This window comes from Limanda limanda, chromosome 19, assembly GCF_963576545.1.
Source record: "Limanda limanda chromosome 19, fLimLim1.1, whole genome shotgun sequence".
Lineage (NCBI taxonomy): Eukaryota > Metazoa > Chordata > Actinopteri > Pleuronectiformes > Pleuronectidae > Limanda > Limanda limanda.
Window position 1 is genome coordinate 4,307,241 of NC_083654.1, and position 24,543 is coordinate 4,331,783.

The 24,543-nt window shown below is 42.2% G+C and overlaps 3 protein-coding genes across 3 annotated transcripts in view; all 3 read left to right on the forward strand.

The window, feature by feature from the left end:
• The first annotated feature begins 11,977 nt into the window (after window positions 1-11,977).
• On the forward strand, window positions 11,978-16,403 carry paqr7a (progestin and adipoQ receptor family member VII, a). Its single transcript, XM_061092690.1, has 2 exons — window positions 11,978-12,067; window positions 13,462-16,403. Exon 2 carries the CDS (start codon window positions 13,485-13,487, stop codon window positions 14,547-14,549), a length of 1,065 nt encoding a protein of 354 aa, XP_060948673.1. The 5' UTR covers window positions 11,978-12,067; window positions 13,462-13,484; the 3' UTR covers window positions 14,550-16,403.
• Window positions 16,404-17,628: 1,225 nt separating this feature from the next.
• sh3bgrl3 (SH3 domain binding glutamate-rich protein like 3) lies at window positions 17,629-22,657 on the forward strand. Its single transcript, XM_061092420.1, has 3 exons — window positions 17,629-17,776; window positions 19,359-19,526; window positions 20,820-22,657. The coding sequence occupies exons 1-3, from the start codon at window positions 17,732-17,734 to the stop codon at window positions 20,925-20,927; spliced, it is 321 nt and encodes a 106-aa protein (XP_060948403.1). The 5' UTR covers window positions 17,629-17,731; the 3' UTR covers window positions 20,928-22,657.
• Window positions 22,658-23,837: 1,180 nt separating this feature from the next.
• Window positions 23,838-24,543, forward strand: part of trappc9 (trafficking protein particle complex subunit 9) — a 185,423-nt gene continuing 184,717 nt past the window's right edge. The window contains exon 1 of the mRNA XM_061092741.1: window positions 23,838-23,887. The gene's annotated coding sequence lies outside the window, so the exon portion shown is untranslated. The remainder of the gene's footprint in view (window positions 23,888-24,543) is intronic.

Here is a 24,543-nt window from a genome sequence, read left to right on the forward strand (position 1 = left end):
CGGGGACTTTCACTCGCTGTCTCGCCCATATAAATGTTGATAGGCGTAATGGAAAGAATTCAGAGAGGAGGAAACTGTTCCTGAAAAAAATAAAAATCCTCCTCACCATTTCCTGTGACAGGAAATTGTGTCTTTGATCTAAGCCACCACGCTCATCTGGTCGTCGTATGTCATCTGTCACTCTTTCCTGGGAAATTTGCTATTGCCATCCTTGCTCATACAGGAGTGAATGTCACACACACACACACACACACACAAAGATAAAAAAAATGGTCAGGTTGAATAACTCTAGGATTAAAACGTGGCCTGAGGAAGGAGCTTGAAGAAACTAGGGAAGGGTGACATATTCAAGTGACGTGAACTGTCATCACTCTTCCTCTGGCAGCAGGGGATTGTCATAAATAAACACTTTTGACCAAGCACAGCCTGGTATGAAGATTCACTCCTGCCAGACGACCAGGGAGTGTGTCCTGCACCAGCCTGAATGTGTGTGTGGACAGTGTCGAGGGTCATTTTCATGTAGAGCGTCCCACATGGTCACAGACACATGCCACTGATGAAATCACACTAATATGACATGAATTTGCTTATGGTTTTATAAAGCTGTGAAACAACAACACTTGAATAGTGTGTGATGGGGAGATTGTTTGGGGAGGTTGATTTATATTTAGCAAACAGAGGATAGAAATGTGGGGATGAACGAGTAAGTCATCACTTGCTTCCCCTGAACACACATCAACAACAACAATAATAATAATGATTATTATCATTATTATTATTATAGCACTTTTTTGAAAAAAGTTACAACGTGCTTTTAAAGGACTAAATTATATAAGCAATTAAACAGTATAAATGTCAATAAATCAATCAATACAGGCAAAACAAGACAAAGACATTTAATAGATTGTTAAAATAATTAAAGAAAATAGAGTAGGGGTTGCAAGAATGCCAATGTTTAAAAAATGTGTTATGAGGTGAATTAAAGTAAGTTCAGACCATAAATCCAGTAAAAGCACAATAACAAAATACATTTTTTGAGAGAGATTTAAAGGAGGATAATGAGTGAGTCAATCAGTCTGACCTCCTCTGGGAGTTTGTTTCAAAGGGTTGGTTCCGGTCAACCTTGGTCCCAAGTTCAGTTTGTGGAAAGGCAAACAAATCATCTGAGATGTAGTTTGACACAGTTTTTTTCTCCTTTCCTGTTTTCTGATCATAGCCTATAGAATCAATATGACCCACAAGACATTATCCTCTGGCCATACCAAGATGACAAATTCTAACCCTATGTGTCAGAGGGTTTTAGTGTTCCGGCTAGCTGCCCTAAGCTGGTCTATCAGCTCTGCCTGGATGTCACAGAGGGGACTGAGCAAAACACTGTTCGCTCAGACAGAAGCTTTAATCCCCTGTACTATACTATTTCTGGAGAAACTTACTTTAACAAAATGAAGAATGATTGCACAATGATGTTTACTTTATGTGTGCATTATTTTTACAGAGATATTGAAACATATGCACATATAGAATTATATATAAGAATATAGGTTATGGTATACAATTAATATGAGTGTAAAATGTTTTTTACTGTGTGAAGAATAAAAGTGCAGTATCACCTTAAAGTGTCTGTCGGTTTTTAAAATACGCCGTCCCCTATAGGGCATTGTGCAGTCACACATTTGTAAAAATACCTATGTAAATGTAAAACCATGTAAGCTCAAGCACGAGGGACCTTTTTTTTCATTAGGACAGACGATTCATTAGAAAAATCACCATCATCAGATGCGCTGTAAAATAGAATAATTTTACGTGTGTGGAAAGCCATTGCCTGAAAAATTAAATGAGTTTCCTTACTTTTTTATACAAAATATTTACAGTGCACTGTTACTTTGAGCAGACTAGTATGGCAAGTGTCTCTAACCTAAAACATTATATGAACTTTTTCTACAGTTTTTTTGGAAAGCGATCCTGAGTTACACCATGTTTAAAAATATCTCTTCATGAGGATGTGTCACTGTGTGCTACATTTTCCCAGTTAATATGAATACTATTGTTTTTACTGATCCTACAGCACACAGACTATAGCATCATTACTTATTGGGAAGAAAAGACTAACACACAGGTCACATGGCAGAGATTCACACATCACAGACACAGTACAGCTCTTACACCGTCCAGCGTGCGTTCATGTGCCGTCGGAATAATCAGGATAATCCGCTTTCCACTGAGGAAATACATGTAAACGCCACCTGAAATTAGAACAACAACTCGATGAGTTATACATTTAAGAAAATAAAGAACAGGCAATAATGACACTGAGTCATTTAAACAAGCGACATCGTAAAACACCAATAAATAAATAAATAAAGGGATTTAGTTAGACAGGCATATGGCCAGCATCTGTGGACTGAATGTCACTTTGTGGAGTTCAAAGTACTTGGAATGAAGGACTTTTAAAAAAACATTTTGAGTTGCCAGATGAACTCTACAGCGCCTCCCAGAGCTCAAAGGCTCCAACTGGCTGAAGAGAGGATAGGAGCCATATGCCTGGATGCTTCCTCACTCTTCCTTTCAATAAAAAGTTGGTTCAAGGTTCTTCAAACATAAATACCATAGCCCACATTTTGTTAAAAGCGTCTATGTTATCTAAACACCGTCAGACTTCAGAGTATGTGAGCACACTGAAGTTGGAACGATGATGTCACAATTCGGGTAATGGGACCTTCTTCACATGTCAGGCCTGTAGACAGAACAACTCCACGGTAAATCCAGAGTCACTTATCTAATCAATACTACAGTGCATTGTCAGACAAAGTGGGCGGCCAAGATATCACATGAAAGTTAGACCCACACCAGCAGTGTTCATCATTTAACTGCCGCACACTCATAATCAATCTGCCCTACACGTACACGTACACACGTACACGTACACACACACACGTACACGTACACACGTACACGTACACACGTACACACGTACACACGTACACACGTACACACACACACACGTACACACACACACGTACACACACACACACACACACACACACACACACACACACACACACACACACACACACACACACACACACACACACACACACACACACACACACACACACACACACACACACACACACACACTGCAACATTACCAAGTTGATCAGCATCACGGAGGCATCATTATTAAATCAAACACACAGACAGAAGCAAACAAAGCAGGCAAGACAAACACACACACACACACACACACCCAAACACACACAACTCCCACACCCACACACACACATACACACACAGACCCCACAACAAGAAGCACCTGCAAACAATCTGCTCATTAGACTTTGATTGGACGCAGGCTGAAATAAATGCTGCCTCTCTGCTGCACACACACACACACACACGTGCACAGCAAGTAACTCCAGGGTTGGTGGACTACTGTTGCATCGACCAGGCTGTACGCAGAAATGACTTGGGCAATTCGTTTGAAGTAAGTTATCCCTCTTTGTGACTGTGTTGTGTTGCTGCTGTCCAACGGCTCCTGATTTTCATGTCTTGTTTCCTGAGCAGGACCTTCTTGCTGATTTGTTTGTTTCAAGCAGAGCATGTATGCTGTTTATGGGCCACACAAGGTGAGCAGAACCCCCCCCCCTCCCCATTTCAAAACAAACCTACTCTTAATTTATAAGTTGTAGATCTTTAACCCTCTTGTCTCTCTTGCAGCTCAGGGCTCCCAGAGACAAAGCGGCAACGCGTATGTTGGGTTCTCGCCACAGGACCGGGGTCTGAGAAGAGATGATGGCAGCGATCCCCAGACTCTATTCAGACAGGCCTCTGTTTCTCCACGCTCGGCCCAGAGCAGCAGCTTCAATCCAGAACCTGCCGTTCGCAGTGGTTATGATCAGGGGTTTTCCAGCAGTGGCCACACACAAACTGTTTCACAGCCAGCTCACAGTGGCTACGCTTCAGCCATGTTAGTGAGGAGCAGCCCTGTGTTTGATGATGCAAACCCCGATTGGAAAATGATAGACTCCAAGCTGGTAAATGCTCAAAGTGTCCCGAAAACGCAGTTCTTGGGCCGTTCTACTTCTATCGCTAGTGGAAGTGCTTTGAGTAAGTACAGTCAAAACCAGAATAGCCTCAGTGATAGAACTCAGCAGGATTCACAGCGTACTAACCAGCATCTGTCCAGAAATTCTGCGTCTGCTCAGAGTCCGACCTTCTCTGCACGAGCGGGCTACCCTCCATCTTCACAGTCTCCAAGGCTGTTTAGTGCAGGAGCTCCTGTGCCGGAAGAAGGCTCTGTACGGACGCTCACCTCAGCCACTGTCCGTGGTCGACGAGTGTCTTCACGGTCTAAAGCTGCAGCATCTAAACCCTCGAGTTTTTCAGTCCCTCAAAATGAGAGAATCGGAAATGACCCCAGCCAGCCCGATCGGTTCAGGAGCAAGCTGTTTACTGTGACCGGAGGATCTGCCCAAGGAGAGTACGTGCCTGCTTCCAGCATGGCCTCCAGTTATCCCCAGTCTGCATTTGCACCACGCGGTCTAGGAGGGAGCCAGGGCTTGAACTATGACCCCAGCCAAACCTGGCCTGCGTCATCTATGTGGAACACCAGAAACCAGGGAAACGGTGACCTCCGTGCCACGGGTCGCTCTTCTCCGCACTTCGCCCCGACCATAACCCACAGCATCCCGGATCGCTTCGGCGGCTCGCCCATCAGGAGGCTGAAGGGGCCATCTGACCAGGAGCAAGTTGTCCAGACACCACAGCTGAAATACCCGGCTCCCTCACAGCAGACTGCACCCTACAATCCACAGGGTCAGAGTGTTCACCCAGGGAGCAAATGGAAGAGGATCAGCAGGCTGCATCAGTGACCTGAGCAGGTGGGTCTACAACATTTCTCTGTCCTGCATACTTTACATTGTTTTCTAATGCTCTCCTCTTCGTCTAGGTGCAGCAGGATGCCAAGTCCCTGGTTTAGTGTTTTTGGAATAAATTTTGGAATAAATTCTTAATTTAAATCTTGTCTCGTCTTTACTGTTGATACTGATGTGGTTCTGCTGTTAAAGCCGTGTACACTCACTATGAATGTAGTAATGGTGCCACCTAGTGTTATAAAATGGTTTATCTGAACCAGAAAGTCTTCTGTTCTGTGAATAAGCTTCACTTGAAATATATAAATACAACTTTCAGCAGATTCAGATCCATTAAACTGCGGAGCCGAGTCAGTGATATCTTCTAACGCGTATCATCAAGGACCAGTGTGTAAAATGGCTGCCGTGACTGAGATCAGCCGCACTAACCCGTGTGTGTGAGCACTCTTCAGGAGGGGAGGTTGAGAATAGAGATGCAAAACGACCAGGACCTGCAACCCTGATATGAATATTCCTAAATAATATTTCAATCAAGTGACTACAAACTTTTTTTGTCTTTCACACACACAATCCTGCAGTGCATCTATTTGCAGCACTTTCTCCATCACACATCTTGCACACACTGCAGGCACAGGGGTCAGGAGCACTTGGGGGTTCAGTATTCAGCAGGCGAAATAAGGTCAACTGATATCAAACCTGGCAAGTGGACAACCCGCTCTACCCCCTGTTCCACGGCTGCCCCAAACTGCTTCCCCTGCTCACAAAGCTCTTTTCTGAGTGAATTTATATCTAATGACCAGTGAGGTTAAAAAAGTAGGAAACACTGCCCCTCTGTGGACATAAAGGGTTACTGTCTGGTTATGGTATGTGGCGCTCCTGCTAATGACCAGTCTTGATGTGGAAGTAGACAGTGATGGGGAGTAACGGAATACATGTAACGGCGTTACGTATTTAGAATACAAATTATGAGTAACTGTATTCCGTTACAGTTACAAATTAAATAGATGGTATTCAGAATACAGTTACATTGTTGAAATCAGTGGATTACATGACGGTACTTCTCGAGTTTATTCACTCTCTCGTAAATCCACCGGCGGCAAAACCCCCAGGAAGCAGCTGGAGACCAGGGCTGCCGTAAGAGCGCACCTTCCCCCGGCGGCGTGAAGAAGCCTCACCGCTACCGGCTCGGGGCCGGGACCTTAGCTCTGAGAGACTTCCGTCGCTACCAGAAATCTACGGAGCTGCTGATCCGCAAGCTGCCCTTCCAGCGCCTGGTGAGAGAAGACCGACCTGCGCTCCCAGAGCTCTGCTGTCATGGCTCTGCAGGAGGCCAGCGAGGCACGCCGGGTTCACACCGGACGCTGAAGCGCCGGGCAGCGCTAATAATATCACCCGTTGATCCAGAAGTATAAAAGCATATGGTCACTTGTTGCTCCAACATTAACTGTAACAGCGTCCCAATTTAATGTCATCCATCTTCAAGAACTTCTCCGCTGTTTGCTCCGTTCAATGTCGGGTGTCGAGGGTAAATTACGTATTCTCCGCCCCCCTCTCTTTTTATCTTTATGACTGCTTGTGTGTCTGTAGTGGATGGGCAGAGGGGGGCATTTAATAATGTGATCGGTAAAATTGGTAAAATTAAAACTCCAGGACACCAGAAGGGGAATACAAACTATGGGATGCAAACTTTATCATTTATATCATATAAAATGTCATCAATATCGTTTCAAATCATTTTTCAGTGTGTTTCCTGGAGCGATACGCTCGCGTCAAGCGCAAAAAAAAATAGACTCGACGCCGAAACGATCGCTGCACGGCGCGAGGCAGCCTTGGCGCGGGGGGGGGGGGGGGTCCTTCAGCCTCCGGTGGGGCCGGCACAGAGGTGGGAGAGGATGGGAGCCGGATATCCAGCTGGCCCGCCGCATCGGCGGAGAGAGAGTTTAAACTGCTGCTGCTCCACTGACTATAACAACGCCGCAATCATACACTTAAAAAATGCAATACAAACCGGAAGTATTCCAAGTATTCAGAATACGTTACTCAGATTAGTTAATGTAATGGAATACGTTACAGATTACATTTTTGGGCATGTATTCTGTATTCTGTAACGGAATACGTTTTGAAAGTATCCTTCCCAACACTGGAAGTAGACACCTTACACCTTACAGGGGGAACAAACAGGTTGAGCAGGTTACACACAGGAGACCTGTCAGGTGAAGGGAAAACAAAAGCCCCTGCAGCGTCCCGCTCCACACAGACATGACTGGGTCACTGAACTCCACCTTTATCACCCTGTGTGTTTTGTCCCAGTTCCCATATACACTGCACTTTCATTACACACCCACGGACGAAACTACTACCCTTACACTGAATACGTAATTTCTATGTGTTGGCTTGTTCGTATAATTTGATTAAACACAACTTTATGAATGCTGATACAAATCTAAATGCTAACACTAACCTTCTAAACCTAAACCTAAAGTTAACTGGTGGAATATAAACCATGACCCAAAAAAACAAATCTTAACCGACAAACATCCTTTTTAAAAGTTCACACACTAAAAAATGTCAACTTTACTTTCCCTAAATCTCCTTATTTTTTGTCTCAGCACATTGATGAAGGAAACACTAAAATCACATCAGATCTTGATGAACAAATTATTCATATTAAAAGTCTTTACTGATGTACATTGTATAATTTGTTGAAAACAAAACGACGTATGAACAGTCCATGGAAACCGAAATCATCAACCCATTGATCGCTGGTTTCAAAACTACACCCGAAAAACAAAGTGAAGAATTTAAATCACAGGCTGATCCAACTTGTGTGAATTTCATAACAGCAACTCATGATGTGACTAAGTAGTGTGACTGGCCTCCTCGTGCCTGAATGAGCTCCGGACCCCGTCTGGGCCTGCTCCTGATGAGTCGGCGGATGGTGTCCTGGGGGATCTCCTCCCAGACCTGGATCAGGGCATCAACCTCCTGCACAGTCTGTCCCATATGGGTGCTCAATTGGATTTACATCAGGGGAACTTGAGGGCCGGTGAATCGTCATCCAGGACCTGTGTACTCACTCTGGCCACATGAGGCCTGGGCATTGCCCTGGACCAGTGTAAGGTCTGACACTCGCTCTGTTGGCCACTAACAGCAGTCAGGGAACCATTGGCTATGACGTGGAGGTCTGTGTGAACCTCCGAGGATATGCCTCCCCAGACCATCACTGACCCACAGCCAAAACCGGTCATGCCAGCTGGTGTTACAGGCGGCATAACGTTCACCACAGCTTCTCAAGCCTCTTTCCCGCCTGTCACATGTGCTCAGTGTGACAAGGCTCTGTGAAGAGAACAGGGCACCAGTGGTGGACTCGCCAGTGGCGCCCTGTTCTCTGGTGAATGCCAATCGAGCTGCACTGTGCTGGGCTGGGAGCACAGGTCCCACTAGAGGTCGTCAGGCCCTCATGCCACCCTCATGGAGTCTGTTTCTGACAGTTTTGTCAGAAACATGCACACCAGTAGTCTGCTGGAGGTCATTTTGAAGGGCTCTGGCAGTGCTGCTCCTGTTCCTCCTCTCACAGAGGAGCAGTTACCGGTCCTGCTGCTGGGTCGATGCCCTTCTACGGCCCTGTCCTGCTCTCCCGTGTAACGGCTCCTGGCATCTCCTCCATGCTCTTGAGACTGTGCTGGGAGACGCAGCAAACCTTCTTGCGATTAATTCGGCGAGCGACCGTGAGTATGAACATGATTGTGATGACAATAGAAAAGTTGAAAAGGATTGCAGAATAGGAAATGAAATTATTGAGCCGAGCGAGGGTGGTTAGCAACAGGAAGTGTGTGTTTGTAAAGAGAGATAAAATGACAGAGGGTGGGGAGTGAGCTCATTGAAGTGTGTGTGTGTGTGTGCGTGCTTGTGTGTATATTGAAAAGTGTGAAGAGAAACAGAGTTACTGCTTGAGACTCAGAGATCCTCCCAGCAGTTGAGTGCTGACGGTACAAAGGAATTTCACCAATCTAAATGACCCCTGAGGCTTTTCAAAAAACTGTAACCACACGACCACAGTTTCTTCTTTCCGCTACACTGTGAACTAATTTCTTCCATTTTCGATTATTACAAACACTTTATGAGCAGATGAAAACAGCATGAGTTGCTCAAAATGTCTGTTTCTTAAGTTGTTTCAGGGAAACATGCAGCTGGAGTGGGAGGGTCCTTTGTATCCACAGTGCGTCATCCAACATATACACAATCACATCACAACTATGCAAACAACTGAGGTCATTCTCTTTTACCCTGACTACCTGTTTACATTATATTCATCCTGTTTACGTTATATATATATATATATTTATGCATTGTTCCTATATCCTATCCGCTTGTTTACGTATTTATTTTGTTTACTTCTTATTTCACTATCATTTTTTGCCGCTGTAACATGTTATCTAATTTTATATTATTTTAGCCTATTCTTTAGCATAAATCACCCTCTAGCTAAGCTTCTCTTAGTCTTATGTTAAAAGATGTAATTTAGACCATGATCCAAAACCAAAGGTCATTATTGCATTATTTAACAAAAAGGCTGCATTTATACTGTCCCTCATGTTTTCAAGACTACAGGATTGCATTTCAAGTGTTTTTTTCAACAGCAATCACAGACACGTTGTTTTTCTAAACCTGTTTGAAACATGTCTCAAGTTAACATTGCCCAAAACTGAGCCTCAGGTCAAATATGTGGTCGGAAGCATTCAGCAAAGCTCAAACCACAGTTCTGCTTCAGGTGGAATTTTGACAGAGTCTGGATCCAGTCAGTGAAATGAGATTGGTGGAAACTGGATTTGATGACATACACAGGAAACCTGAACAATGTGTCTGAGCCATTTCTTGTTGTTTTATTATCCACTGTGCAGGCTGAATGTCATGTGCCAGTATGTTTCTTGGTATCTTTGGACAGAGGAAAGCCAGCTGTTTCATCACGTTATGTCATGATAAGCTGTTATCTGCCCTATTTTTAAGGTGAGAGTTTCTCCCTTGAGAGATTAATATGGTGTTTTGTATCGCATAATAGCGTAGCTTGGGGTACTGTAGCGTATCGTATTGTATCGTATCGAATCAACGAGAAACTGAAAATCCGTGACTTCAAACTAGAAGTATAAACTAACAACCCCATAGCCTGTTTCCACTTCAACTGGAAACACACAGGCTTTCTGTCCAGTCAAGGGAGAATAAACTACATGTCTGTTTAACACCAACTGTTTACTCAGTTATTCTATTCACATTCAATGGGTTTAAAGATGAAGACATAAATAATCATAAATCATGAAATATTTATCTTTCTCTTTCACTAATCCCAGCATGCTCTCTGGCTTTAAATTCTTACACTTGACCTGAATAAATATGTAACATCTGATAAGCAGCCTGTCTCAACACTTGGAGTAATGTGATCCCAGTGTGCTGCTCCTGCTGGCCCTATGATAGGTATTTCTGTGCTATGTTAAAGAAGAAGGAAAAAAGAAGAAGAACTACAGTCACTGGCAAAGAATGTGCCAGGAGTCCACACCCACGCCGTGTGAATACCTTTTCTCTCTCTCCGAACAGTCCTGTGCTCATGTGAAATGTTTGAAGAGCAGCTGACTATATGTCCTCAAAGTCAGTCCACTGAACTTAAACGACTTGTGATTGGAGGAGGTTTTTCATACAGATATATAAACTTTCATTTACCCACTAACACACCAGAAAACAACTGTCTTCACTACTTAACCCTGAACCCCCTTATTAACCTTACAAATCTCACTCCTTTGAAGCATTTCTAGTGTCTGTAGGTTCTACAATCAAGTCACATATCAGGGGTTTTTCGTTTTTTTTCACTCTTTGACAGAAAAAAAAAACCTCTTCCTGCTGATCCACCCAGGTACGTCAAGCTGCAAACACAACAGGCTTTTTGGTATCACTTTTCAAAATAAAACACAGCACTGACAGAAAAATGGAGTGCACAAAGTAAGCACTCATTATGCAGAGTTACCTATTTCAGAGTTGATAAATAAAACTGGATAATGGGCCTGATTTAATAATTTCGATGCATCAGTGTGTAAACATAACTTTAATGTTGCAGCTGTGAATGCGTACCTGCTCTAACTAGTATAGCAAACTGCTGAGTTGATCAATCATATATTTCGATTCTTTATAGTGAAACTACAAAGTAGCTACTAACCAAAGCTGCCTGTGGGTCAAACGTAGCCTATTATTTTTCACTGTGCATAAGTAGGTAGTACAAATAGCATAAATAAGTAATTAAGAATGAAGTGACTGCAGTAGATTGTGGATTGTGGAGGTATCTGATCATGGATTATTATTATTACTACAACTAGATATACAAAATGCATACTCAGATACATCACTATTATTGGCACTATAGCTCTATCTTTACAATTGTAAATTTCAACGTCAATGCTGCTCTGTTCATCTATGTCAGATATTTTCTCATGTACAAATACTTTTCCATTCATGCTAGATATTGTCTTTCCTCATGAATGTTGGAAATATTGTTTTGTTGCTGTGCTCGGCTACACTCATGCAGCATCTATTGTCCTCCTGTCGCTGCTGGGAGAGAAATCCTGACTTTTCTATATTTTTTTATCTGATATAAGGGTTTTTGTTTTGGAAGTTATGCCTCACTCTTGCTTAGGGTTGATGTCAAGAGTTGTCACACTTTGTTAAGTCATATCAGGCAAATTGCGATCTTTGAATATGGGCTACACAAATTTAGTACATCAAAATCTGAACTTGAGTACAGTATTTGAGTCATGCACTTATGTTACATCCCACCACTGTGTTGATGTATGCAAATTGTATATGTCGACTGTAGATGAAAACTTTTTCATTACTCTCCATTTGCTGAATCGAATTGTGTTTCGTCATTTTTTGGTAATTCCCGGCAGCCAGATGTAGAAAGTATCCGTTTGATTGCTGTTGGCTGTCAGATTATAGTAAAGTCTCAGAATTCGGCGTGGTAGATAAAGAATGAGACTTTTATTTTTGACGCCACGGTAACAAAGCTTCCGGTTTGTCTGCGGTCATCCCTAACTTGCTTGTTGCTCTGTCAGTGGAGAGATCGAACGTGCGGTGAACATTTTATTGAGCGGGTGTCGGAGTGAGGTCAGAAGTGATCGTCTCAGCCGCGGACTCTGGAGACCAGGAGCTTCGAGGTGAGATCTCCTCCACACACAGACCCAGGGAGGACACGGAGCACAGGGGTGGACAGTGATGGACACTGGGTAGAAGAAGTTACGTCTTTCTTTTCTCCACTGGGCCAAAAACTTGTCTGAACTCACAGACCTCTGAGAGCAGCGCAACTTTACTCGTTACACCTGGCGTTACATTACTTCAGAGAATCTGAGTGTTTGATTCAGGGAAGTTCAGCACAGCAGCCGCTTCTCACCAGGGGCGGTCACAGAAAAAAAGTACTGCAGGGTGAGTGGTGCCAAGTTATGGAGGGGGTGGTCCTTTTAATTTTTTTTTCATTTTCTTTTACGTCAGAACCCATCACCAGGGACACTGGAATTGGTGGTGCAAGTTCATACAATGAAATAAGCTGCTCTCAGACATGCACTGGACTCCACAGTTCCTCCATAGGTTCTCCAGAGGATGTGCATGTGTGAACGCAAATGTCAGAGTAAGACGCTCTGAAGTTTCTGTGGACTTTATCCACCTGGCCTGCGAGTATAATGTCTGTAGAAAGGAGACTGTGTGACAGCACAGCAGGGGATCCATAGGTGGATTTACTGCCAGTGTGTGTGTGTGTGTGTGTGTGTGTGTGTGTGTGTGTGTGTGTGTGTGTGTGTGTGTGTGTGTGTGTGTGTGTGTGTGTGTGTGTGTGTGTGTGTGTGTGTGTGTGTGTGTGTGTGTGTGTGTGTGTGTGTGTGTGTGCGAGATGCAAAAATGACAAAAACGAATAAAAAGCGGTGACACACACATAGAGGACACAGTGGAAGATGTTAAAACAGTTTGTCGTGATAAATAGTAAATGGTTTTGTATTTATATAGCGCTTTTCTAGTCTTGATGACAACTCAAAGCGCTTTACAGTACAGTTTTACATTCACCCATTCACACACACATTCATACAGTGCATCTATTCGCAGCACGCTGTTGTTCTATGAGGGGCAATTCAGGGTTCAGCATCTTGCCCAAGGACACTTTGACATGCAGATGGGTCAGACTGGGGATTGAACTGCCGACCTTCAGGTTGGAGGACGACCACACTACCCATCAGCCACAGCCGCCCGCATAAGAGCTGACGACTGTGTGTCAGGGCGCTGTAAACATGATCACATGACCTCCACAGCAGAGTTAATACGTCACTTCCTGCCTCTGTCTGCTGCTCCACCTCTCGCCTGAATAATGCGGAGGATTTGATCCTGTTGTGAACATGTCTGTGCAGAAAACCTCCCGCTGTGTTGTGAATGTGTGAAAGGCAAACTCTGGGTAAACTCCGTAGCCAATTCTCGGGATTTCACCCAGAGTTCATGTCTGAAGATGTTTTTTATGGACCAGGAGTCCATTTTTACCGATCTCAACTCTTTCAACTCCCTTTTTCCGCAGACACCATCCAGCTCCATGCAGTAATGGCGACCATTGTGATGGATAGAATTGGGCGTGTGTTCATCAGCCTGCAGCAGATCAGGCAGGTCCCCCGGATGCTGACTGAGGCGGCCCCCTCCATGCCCGGCACCATGAGAGACAACGAGGTTCCCTCCTACTTCCGGGATCACAACGTCTGCACAGGCTACCGACCGCTCAACCAGAACTGGCGCTACTACTTCCTGTCCTTGTTCCAACGCCACAATGAGACAATCAACATCTGGACTCACCTGCTGGCGTTCTTAGTTTTACTGGTCAAATTGCAGCAGCTGGTAGAGACCGTGGACTTTGTTGGCGATCCTCAATCGTGGCCTCTATTGATTCTCATGCTGTCGTCTTTGAGCTACACTGGCTTCAGTGTACTAGCTCACATGCTGGGTGGGAAGTCTGAGCTGTGCCACTACATTTTCTTCTACCTGGACTATGTCGGGGTAGCACAGTATCAGTATGGCAGTGCTGTAGTTCACTTTTATTATGCTGTGGATGAGAGCTTTCACAAACACGTGCGTGGGATCTTCATGCCTGTCGCCAGCGTCTTAAGCTGTTTGTCATGCCTGGGGTGCTGTTATGGAAAATACTTCAACCACAGCCGACCAACCTGGGTGCGTAAGGTCTGCCAGGTGCTGCCCTCGACAATCGCCTACATGTGGGACACCAGTCCAGTGGCTGTGAGACTCTTTTCCTGGTCCTCAGCCAGCAGTGACTCAGCCGTTCTCTATCACCTTGGCCAGGTTGTGTTCTTTCTCAGCTGTTCCTTCTTTTTTACCGTCCCCGTTTTCGAGCGTTGCTTCCCTGGACGCTGTGATTTTGTGGGACAGAGTCACCAGATTTTCCACGTTTTCCTCTCCTGCTGCACCCTGTGTCAGATTCATGCCTCGCAGCTGGACTACGTGGGCCGCAGGGAGCTGTACTCCCGTTTGCATGGCAGTGGGGAGGCTGCTCTCTTTGTGGGACTCTACGGGGTCACTTTTGTTGTGTGTGGGCTAATCAGTGGCTTCATGATTAGGAAAGTTAAACGAGTGCTTGACTTGAAGACCAAGTCCAAATAATGGATTGAATGTTTTAGGAACTATATGCGAAAGCATTTATGTGCCTTCTCCTTCCAGACAATCTGCCTTAATAGAAAGGGACCTTAATATTTTCATGCAGTCGCAGATAACCACAGAAAGACGTAATGTTATGGGATGTTAAGTTTTGATACTAATCCTTGTGGAAAAATTTACCATATCAGCATTTGTCATGTTTAAGTAAAGGCTGCTGCTTTGATCAAGATCAGCTTCTCACAATGCACAGACTAACTAAATGTAGATATGATGAATAGATGACAAATAGTTTAACATTATATTTTTTGATACTACAACACTGTGATGACAAGGATGAGCATCTGCAATTTGCAAATATTGTTAATATTTGTTTTTAATGCAAACAGTGGGCATATTGTAGCAAGGCCAATTAAAGTATTTTAAAAAATCGACAATTATTGAAATCGAAGTGGCTAATCCATGATGAAGCGGGCAACTTGGACTGAAGCCAGGGAATGACTCCCCTGGCTGGGTCGCCCAAGTGGGGCGTCAAATACCCGATGACCCGGGGTTCATCCCTGAGGATGTGTCCAAGTTGCACTGATTGGTGTTTCTATACCTAGGAACCATTTAAAGGTGCTTTACAACATTTCCTCTATGCACAAAAACTACTTCACATTTGAGGTACAGACACTCTCATGGGATAAAATGAAATAAAATCATCTTAGCTACATTTTACAGTGTAGGAACAATGTTACAACGTGCGGTGCCTTTGCCATTGTGCCTTGAGAGCCCAGTGTTTGCACTTTTAATGTTAGATTTAACATAAGGTCTGTGCTGATTTAATATAGCATCAGGAACGTACTGTTCGCTACATGACTGTAGATTCTTCAGAAATTGAAGGTTTAGGTTTTAAGTTGCCATGATGAGATGTGTGTCTATGCTACTCTGAGACATTTTATGTTGTTCAAGCACATGTTTGCTATAATAGCTCTTTAATTTTGATAGAACTCAATGCACTGTCTGTATTTAAGGAAACTGGATATTTTATGATCAATTTAATATATGAGGAAAGTCTTAACTTTTAAAATATATTTCTCACTTTATTCGTGCAGTATAGACTGTTTTGTATTATATACTGTATATTAGGATGGCAGCAATCACTGTATTTTTTTCCATCAGGCCTTTGTCACTGCAGACGTTGTGATTTGTACAGTAGGTAAAGCACACATGTGTTGCTGATAGTATAAATAATGGCTCTGATTGTGTGACAATGAGCCAGTATGCATGACACCAGGACCTTAATACTGAAGCAGATAAATAGAATTTAGCCATGATGGATTTTATGATTTACACCCAGGCATCGACTTCTGTGTCATGAGCTGAATTTGGACACACTGACACAGTTGTCATGCCCTTTGATGTTGCTTTTTAGCATGTCCGGTATTAGCTGTTTGGTTGAGTTGAAGTGTGATACCATCTGCTGTCACTGCCAACACTGTAAAGTTTTGCCACTGAAGTGCAATGATTCCTGGAATAGGTTGGGCCGGGAAGGATCTACCCATTCCATACCCTTTTTGGGTTTAGGGAGATGGGAAGATGTATTTGTTTTCACATTTGTAGAAACCTTGAAAATAGGACAGACGAGTTGCGCCGCTGTGATGCAGCCTCCGATGGATGCAGCCCCTGAAATGAGACAAAGCTAACATGTCTGCTGTGACAAAGGTCTGTTGGAAACCTTTTTGTGGCCTCAGCCAAGAGTTGAGTGTGTGTGTTACAAGAATGTAGATAGAGGTACCATAATAATGTATGTCTGCTACTACTGACCAACATGTGAAAATGGATTGGAATTGAGTTAAATAAAGATTTTTCTCGGACAAATCTTGACATTGTGTTAAATGAAAGTGTCTCTTGGAACTCACTGTGTTAAATCCCCTGGTCACTGGAGCATGTTGGCCTTTCCAGGGAACACCACGCTTGTTAGCTTCATTGTCTTTAATTGTAACACACTTGATGCTGGCCTCCAGGCCAATAGAATATGGTGTAGTTTTCCTAACTATCTTTTCAACCACAGAAATATAACATGATCTAATATTATGCTCTGCAATTGAATCATGGCTGAAGAACTCAAACTCAAAATGGAAATTAAGTTCTAACATATTGTGCTTGTTTTATGTGTTAAGGTGCTGCTGCATAATTTTGTGGATTTCATGTTAAATCGGAAGAATTATGTCGGTTTTTCCTTATCCTGATCTATAAACTTTAAATTTGACAAAGACAACTTTGATAGATGAGTGTTTCTTGTGGCGTTTCATTTTGAGTTGTATTTCAACACCTTTAATGATAAAAAACACGTAGAGTATTCTTGACTTCTATGTAGTACACTCATTTACTGACACTGATACTTTACGGTTATATTCTTGCTTTAAAATCTTAAGTTTGCGCATTTCTTCACAAAGTATCTTCTGATAAAAGGTACAGTGGAGGCTCGTAAAAGGACAAACACTACAACACATTTTCATACAGATACACATAATGTCGACAAACACTTTACTGATTACCTTGAAAGAGGATTTTTTCCTATCAGCACACAGAGAGGCCAAAGGTCAAGGACAAGCTTATATCTTGAAAGGACCCAATGTGAAGGGGAGCTCTCCACTGGTGAGAACATTATTTTTTTTTTTTTAGGCTATTATTAACTATTGCTCCTATTATTGCTGCTGTTATTATTTCATATAGTTAATAGTATTACAACTATAAATGTGTATCATACCATTATACCAACCAGTCTAACAGGGGTTGAATACAAAAGTATATACAACTTTGTTCCTTTGCTAAGCCTATGGAGCCTAATTTTTTGTATTAATAGTAATAGTAACAATAAAATAATTGGTATACAATTATAATCATAATACAATTATGCCAGCCACTCCAACATGGGTTGAATACAACGGTATATATGTTCCTGGGCCTTTTTATAATAATTATACGTGACTTTCACGCATCATCGTAATCGTTTTTCTCTGGGTTTCCCAAAAAAGATGTGTCTTTTATTTTGAAAGCGACTTAGTTCTTTCCTCTCTGTGATCCACTGCTGTGGGAGGGCGCGCCTCTGTCGATCATATCCACAGATACAGGGAGGTGAGGAACAGGAGGAACCAGGACGAACCAGGAAGAACCAGACGAACCAGGAGGAACCAGAAGAAACAATGGGCGTCAAGCTGTACTACACCACTGTTACTGCCTCACGGAAGGTGAGTAACGAGGAGACACCTGGATGTTTGTGTTCAGCTCCAGCAGCAGCTAGGAGCAGCAGAAGCTAACAGAAGAAGCTAGCAGCAGAAGCTAACAGCAGCAGCTAACCCAGACGCACCTGAGTCCTGTCAGTACACACTTCCTGCTGAAACAGCGGCCTGTGCAAGTCTGCCCGTCACTAGAGAAACGTCAGCACTTCTCTGTTAGTTAGCAGAACAAAAAGAAGCCAGGATGCATTATCCCACTTCCTATATCGTTGTAGAGTGGATGTGTGTTTGTGCTCGGCTGTTCGTTTATTATAAAAACTACTTACAATATGGACTGTGGTTTCATTAAAGTGTCATTCTAGTAAACAATGCTGGAACCCGGAAAGATCCAGCTCATGCATCCGCTTCCTGTAGAGAAAACTGCACACCAAACCTAATCTAAAAAAGTGTCAGTTCAAGGTGGCCTTGCAAATGGTAAATATGAAGTTTACCAGTTGCATGCGCGTTAAATGCACCTCAAAGTTATGTTTTATACAATATTGTTAATCGGTCTGGCAGCATGCTCCATTTACTGTGGTTTGCTGTTAAAGTACACTGGGAACCAGTCATAATTTCCAATGTGTTGTTAAATGAAGAGCAGACTAATGGATTATAGCCTAATTAATTACTTATCATGGTGGTTTTCTGTTGAACACATTGGCAACAATCTTGGTAATGACGTCAAAAAAGTGATGTTGTAAAAACAATACAACATGTCTTGTTGAAGTCATTTCAGCAGCAGCACTGCATGAGAACAGTGAATGTCCATGATGCGCTGGACCACATCTGCTTTCTATTAGGTGTGAGGAGGAAGTCATGCAGTGGAAAAGTTTTGTGAAGGCAATTGTTTTTAACCCTCTCGTATACCATAGCTAATGTGTATGCATGTATTTGTGCATATATTAATGTATATGTGTGTGTGTGTTTATATATCACATTTGTCAAACTTGTTAAAAAGTGTGTTTATATACTGCTAGCAGCTAGAAGTCATGTTTTGAATGTAGTGACTCTTTTTATACATATTGTGTTTTCCAACTGCAGAATACGCACAGTACACTCCACACAGTTCACGGTTTACCCCCTTTTAACTTTCAAGAACGTGGCTTTGGCCTTGCTAGGGTTTGTGGCCAACTAAACGCGCAATTGTGTGTTTCCAGTAAGTTTTGTGCTTAGGTGTGGTCACATTTTCAGGCACCTCCACCCCCCAACTTCCTCAACTGACCAGAAAAATCACATGTTCTATTAATCACCACCAACAGGCCCGAAAAAACCCCACTGTTTATAAATACACTGCCTCAGAAAAGAGTTTAAATCATATGGTTAATGTTTTCCATCTGAAAAAAATGTGTGCGTGTTCCTGCCCTTCAGCACCGTGACAGCAATCAACCTTTTTTTGCTCTTCTTAGTTTTTAGAGTTTTAGTAAATGAAAGCAGGTTGAGAAGGTCTGGTAAACATCTCCACAGTATGTGCAGATACTATTGTCATGGTCTAATGAATTCACTCATTCATTGAATAATTTCTAATTGTCACTGTTGCTTATTTTGTTTCTCTCAGGTTAAGTCTGAGCAGGCGGATGTGATCCGGATCCTGGATACTAAAAGCATCAAGTACGAGCTCATCGACATCTCTGTGGGCGGGGAGCTGCGTGAGGAGATGAGAAGCAAAGCAGGGGACCCAGCGGCGGGCCCTCCCCAGCTTTTTAATGACGACCAATACTGCGGGGTAAGGGATGCGCACACACACACACTCACACTTTCACATACACACACACACACTAGAGTGGATTCCTGACCTTAGCCTGTTGTTCATTGTCACCTGTGGAGACCAGTCATGATCCATCAGGCCAGGATCGGACAAATATTTGGAATGATACTCTGGTTCGGGTTGGGTTCAGTCATGTTGTCTGTCTATTTCACACTTTCAACTGCATGTGCCTGAAATCTACAAAAACGTTGGACTAGGGGCTGTTTTGGAAACCAAAAACAATACCTGTCTAGTTCAGGTCAGGCTCAGTTAGTCTTTTCTCAGATGGGTTCGCACAGGAAATTGCTGTATTTTCACTGCTATCAGGAAAAATCTTGGACTGTATGTAAAGAGGGACTACGCAACAAGTTTGCTTAGTAGCAATAGGGATGGATTCATGGTAGCGAGGTCCCGCTGATAAACTCAAATCAAATAACCAATTAAAGCCAAACCAACCAGAAACATGAACAGTTGAACAAACATCGGTGTGATTAGACAGAACCATCTTTGAGAAATATGTATAGGACGTGTGCTTTGAAATTTTAATTTGGTCCATGTCCCATTATTCACATGGCAGGGGCTAGATTTATGACTTATGCTGCAGTCAGCCACCAGGTGGCGATGGAGACGCTCTCGTTTCACTTTTGGGGAGCTGTCATCGTCGACCATTCTTATTTATTTTCTATAATCTGGACACGTGTTTTAGTTCCCTATCGGAAGCAATCCCTAGCCACACCAGCAAACAATGAAAATGCATATCACACTAAAAATCATGTGACCTTGGCGTGTGTGTCCATGTAATCTGGAAGTAGATTGTCTACTTAGTTCTGCTTAGTTGCAGAAAAATACTATGAATGATTGACAGTAATGGTGGAACAGTTACTGACACATTGCATTCTGTGCTGTAAAATGAGTTGTGACTGATTGGATACAATTAGGAAGAGAATGTGTGTGTTCGCTTCCACTCGTCTCTGTTTCTCTCCGTCCACACTGCATAGAACCAGGAGTTTTCAAAATAAACCGAAGCCAGCGTTTCAAAACATTAAAACCTCAATTAAGACCTTGATCATCATCAGTCTTTGTGCCCAAAAATGTAATTGCCATTATGAGTTGACTTGAAAGACATCTTGATACCAGTTGTTATCAGTGAGAAATTAAAATGCTTCTTGAGCAACTTCAATTAATTTTTATTTGCCTGTTGTCAGACGATGCACCTTAGAAGAGAATGTATTTGTTTTCTCGTCTGCTCATTGACCCTCTTCCTCTCCACAGAACTATGAAATGTTGTTGGAGGCGGTGGAAGCAGACACAGTGGAACAGTTTCTGGAAGCAAATGTAAACAGAAGTTGCAAGGACCACGATGTCCATAAACTCAATTAGTAATGAATTCTAGCAGTTAAATTATGCTTATTTGTCTGATGTCGATGCTGATTTTTGTATTATCTTGGTCCATTGGTTACCTGATTCAGAATCTGGTGAGAGGATGTAATCCACTTTGGCCCAGTGAGGACTAGCATATTAAAAGCTCCCTGTGGAGTTTCTTGGTTCAACAAATCTATGTTTAAATTGACTGAGCACTTGCATGCTTTCCTTTAATGCTTGCTTGGGCGTGCCTGATCCGTGGTGCTGGAGAGATTGTCATTACAACAAAAGACAATCACAGTCTCTCGGATTCATCGGGTGCCTCCCTCTCTCCAGGCTCATTTTGACGCTTGATGTCGGGCAGGAACTGTATTTGTGTTAATGTGTGTTGATTGGCTAGCTCCTTCACTTGAGTATTTGTTTGAACACAACAACGCATGGTGTCACCACATTCCAAGTAAACGGGCGGCGTTTCATTTGAAGCTTCCCACAGGTATGTGTGAGTGGTCGATCAACGTTTCTCATAATCCATTGTCTTGGATATCTAATGTCTTGTGCATTTCATTTCTTACAGTTACAAAGATTAACTTTACTCACAAGTGTTCCGTGCTTGCAATCTTATTTCTATTTTCACCTATAGTACAAAGAGGTCATAAATGTAAAAAAAAAGGTTTCATAGGTTTATTCCAGTGTTACACAGTCAAACAAAACCTAGATAGGCTAACAAAAAAATGTTTATAAAAAATGTGAGATTTGGGGACTGAACACTCCTTAGATATGTTATTATGGTGTCCAGTGAACTGAAAAACCAAGATCTATATTAGTTGTTGAACATTTCATAAATAAGCTGCCCTATATTCACACCCATTTGAGCAGGATAACAATATAATATATCTGTGATGTGCTTTCGCAGGTGATTACTCACTGTGGTATTAGCACTTAGCTGACATCTTCTATGTTTTACATAATAATTTTACTATAGAACTTGAAAGCTCCATTTCACCAGTGGGTGCTACATGTTGGCGAAAAGACGCCACAGGTTTAGAAATTAGCATTTCGCAGGGAGGTTTGACTGAAATATGAATTATCTTGCTTTCATCTACGTTTCTTTGTTCCTTCCTCTTTTTATTTACTTTGGTTACAGTTCCACTTAATGTTCTGGGCGTGAAGATGAAGTTATGTGACTATGCACCCGAACCCTTCCTCTTTCTGAACCGAAATAAAGTCAAAGCTGTGTTTAGATTGACTTGACTCAGTCTTACCAGCCTTAGGGAACACTCATCACATGGGGAAAATGAAGGCTTCACCTGTCTGTGCTTTTTATGCATTTGTGTTTATTCATTTGATTGATCTCATTAGAAATATAATTTTTATGTAATTGTCCTGTCTTTTTTTTGTTAATCAAGAACATGTTTTCCTTCTCTTACTCCTAAGACCTGTCAAACCCCTCCATGTTGTCATGATGGTGTTGTCAAGGTTTGGGATCCCCAGTAATGGCAGCCTACACACAAACGTTGTGCGCTGTTTTGTAAGTCGATGGTTGTGGATGTTTGCCTGTTATTGGTGTGTATTCACTATGAATCATGTTTTAGACATTCCATGTCTCTCTCTGAGCTCCTGCTTTGCTGTTGGACCAATATCTCTTGGCCAAAAAAAGAACAAATTAGGGAATAAAATGTTGTTGTCTTCCAAGAAGATTGTGAAAAGGGATTTATGGGTTAAAGAAAAATAAATTGGAGTTGAATCTACCTGGCATTTTTATTTCTTTGTGGATCCCAACTGAAACTTCTGTGTCATTTGCTATTAAGCGTCCTCACTTCACTGAGGAATTTTACAAGATGGTGTGGAGGTGTCTCTCCACCGACAGGGTTGTCATTTCTAATTTACAAGTTAGTGGAAGATGTTCATTGCCAATATAGTCACATGGCAACCTCTTCCTCTTGATCTGCAGAGTCAGTACATTTGTTGAAACTGCATATGAGCAACATATTTTCACACAATGATTTTCAGTATCTTGTTTATATTGATGAAATAAAACATCAAGTTTCTATGTGCTGAACTTTCAGTCTTAAGTTAAATGCAAAAAAACCCGAATGATTAATGTTGATATGACAAATATAAAGTCATAAATTGCATACATTGAATTATATTCCAAATGTAAATGTTGAATGCATATATAATTAGGAAAAGTACATTATATTTTTACGAAAGTTATTACATTATGAATGTAAAGAAATAAATGTGAAGAATTATTCATAATAAATGATATGAGCTGCATTCCAATTGACAGTTTTTGCACACTTGTTGCTCGACGTATTGCAGTACCTCTTGTCTCCTTTGAGTGGAGCAGGTGTTTCTCTGCAGCAGAATAAAACACGAAGAAGAAATGAAAGAGGAAATAAGAGATAAAGATCCTGTTTACAAAATAAAAACCCCAAAAGAAATTATCATCAGTACTGTGGTAATACAAAAGTGCTTATATGAATAAAAATACTATACGAGAGGATTGTTTTGCAGTCTATTTAATTCTATACTTTATCCTGTAGTATGGAAAGAATTAAGTGGAATAACATGTTTGTATCTTCCTGTTAGTCTCACTTAGATTACATGTTGTTTATACCCATAGTATTTTGGTTTTGAAGACAGATTTTTTTCATACATTAGTTTTGGATCCCAAATAAAAAATATGGTAAGTTGGAAAGAAGGCGACACGATTGAACAGAAGTAAAAACATGGCTGTATTCTATCACTTTTCTTTAAATTGATGAACTATAAGGAAACTGCCATGGAGCAAAAAGGATCCAAATAAAAGAATGATTGAAAACAATAAATCAATATTGCCTCGCTTTGAGAGACGATCGAGTCTCGCGATGGTTTTATTTAGAAAATGCTGACCGGAAGCGTTGCTGTTATTGAACTGTTGTTAAACACTGGGTGAAAGCAGGAAACTGTGAGATCTGACAGGAGACTGCGAACAGGTAACGTGACTTAACCTTTTAACTGAGCTGCTGTAAGTTCACACGACTCAGCTGGAGCTGTGCGAGAGAAACTCGTCTATTCCTCACAGCCTTGTTCCTGCGGGACTCTCACTAACTGTTAACCCACAGCTCAGCTAGCTAAGCTAAGCTATCTGACACTCCAGTGTTATCAGACACGTTAGCCACTTGACATCATGTAAAACGAGTTCAACGCATGCTAATGAATGGAGGGGCTCTGTTTTTCTTCCTTAAACATTTCATTCACATGTTGTTTATAGTTGTAACCACTGGGATAATGTCGCCAGCTGTCACTCTTAGCTGCTAATGCTAGCTGTCAGAGACACTTAGCACAAGCTGCTCTGCTTTTCTGCAAATGCAACTATAAACAAAGAAAAGCTTTGGGACTGTTTCCGGAAAGTCCGGTTCTCCAGCAGGTTTACACCAGACACTCAGGAGCAGCACTTTTTCATTCAAACGTCAGAGGCTCACACTGCTCACTAACACAGAGGATGCTTGTTGTTTTCACTCCGAGATGTCCCCTAGTCCTCTATGAAATAAAGTCTTAGTTTCTCCCAAAGTGCAAAACATACATTCTGTTGTCTGTTGCATGTTCATGCTGTTAGTGTTGGTCTCTCCTCGTGTTGAGAGACCTGCTG

Bases quoted from the DNA above. Each gene is read 5' to 3' on its own strand.
- sh3bgrl3 (XM_061092420.1), top strand. From the start codon at position 17,732: ATGGGCGTCAAGCTGTACTACACCACTGTTACTGCCTCACGGAAG. The intron at 17,777-19,358 runs GTGAGTAACGAG...TGTTTCTCTCAG, and splicing joins CTGTTACTGCCTCACGGAAG to GTTAAGTCTGAGCAGGCGGA. The intron at 19,527-20,819 runs GTAAGGGATGCG...TCCTCTCCACAG, and splicing joins ATGACGACCAATACTGCGGG to AACTATGAAATGTTGTTGGA.
- paqr7a (XM_061092690.1), top strand. From the start codon at position 13,485: ATGGCGACCATTGTGATGGATAGAATTGGGCGTGTGTTCATCAGCCTG.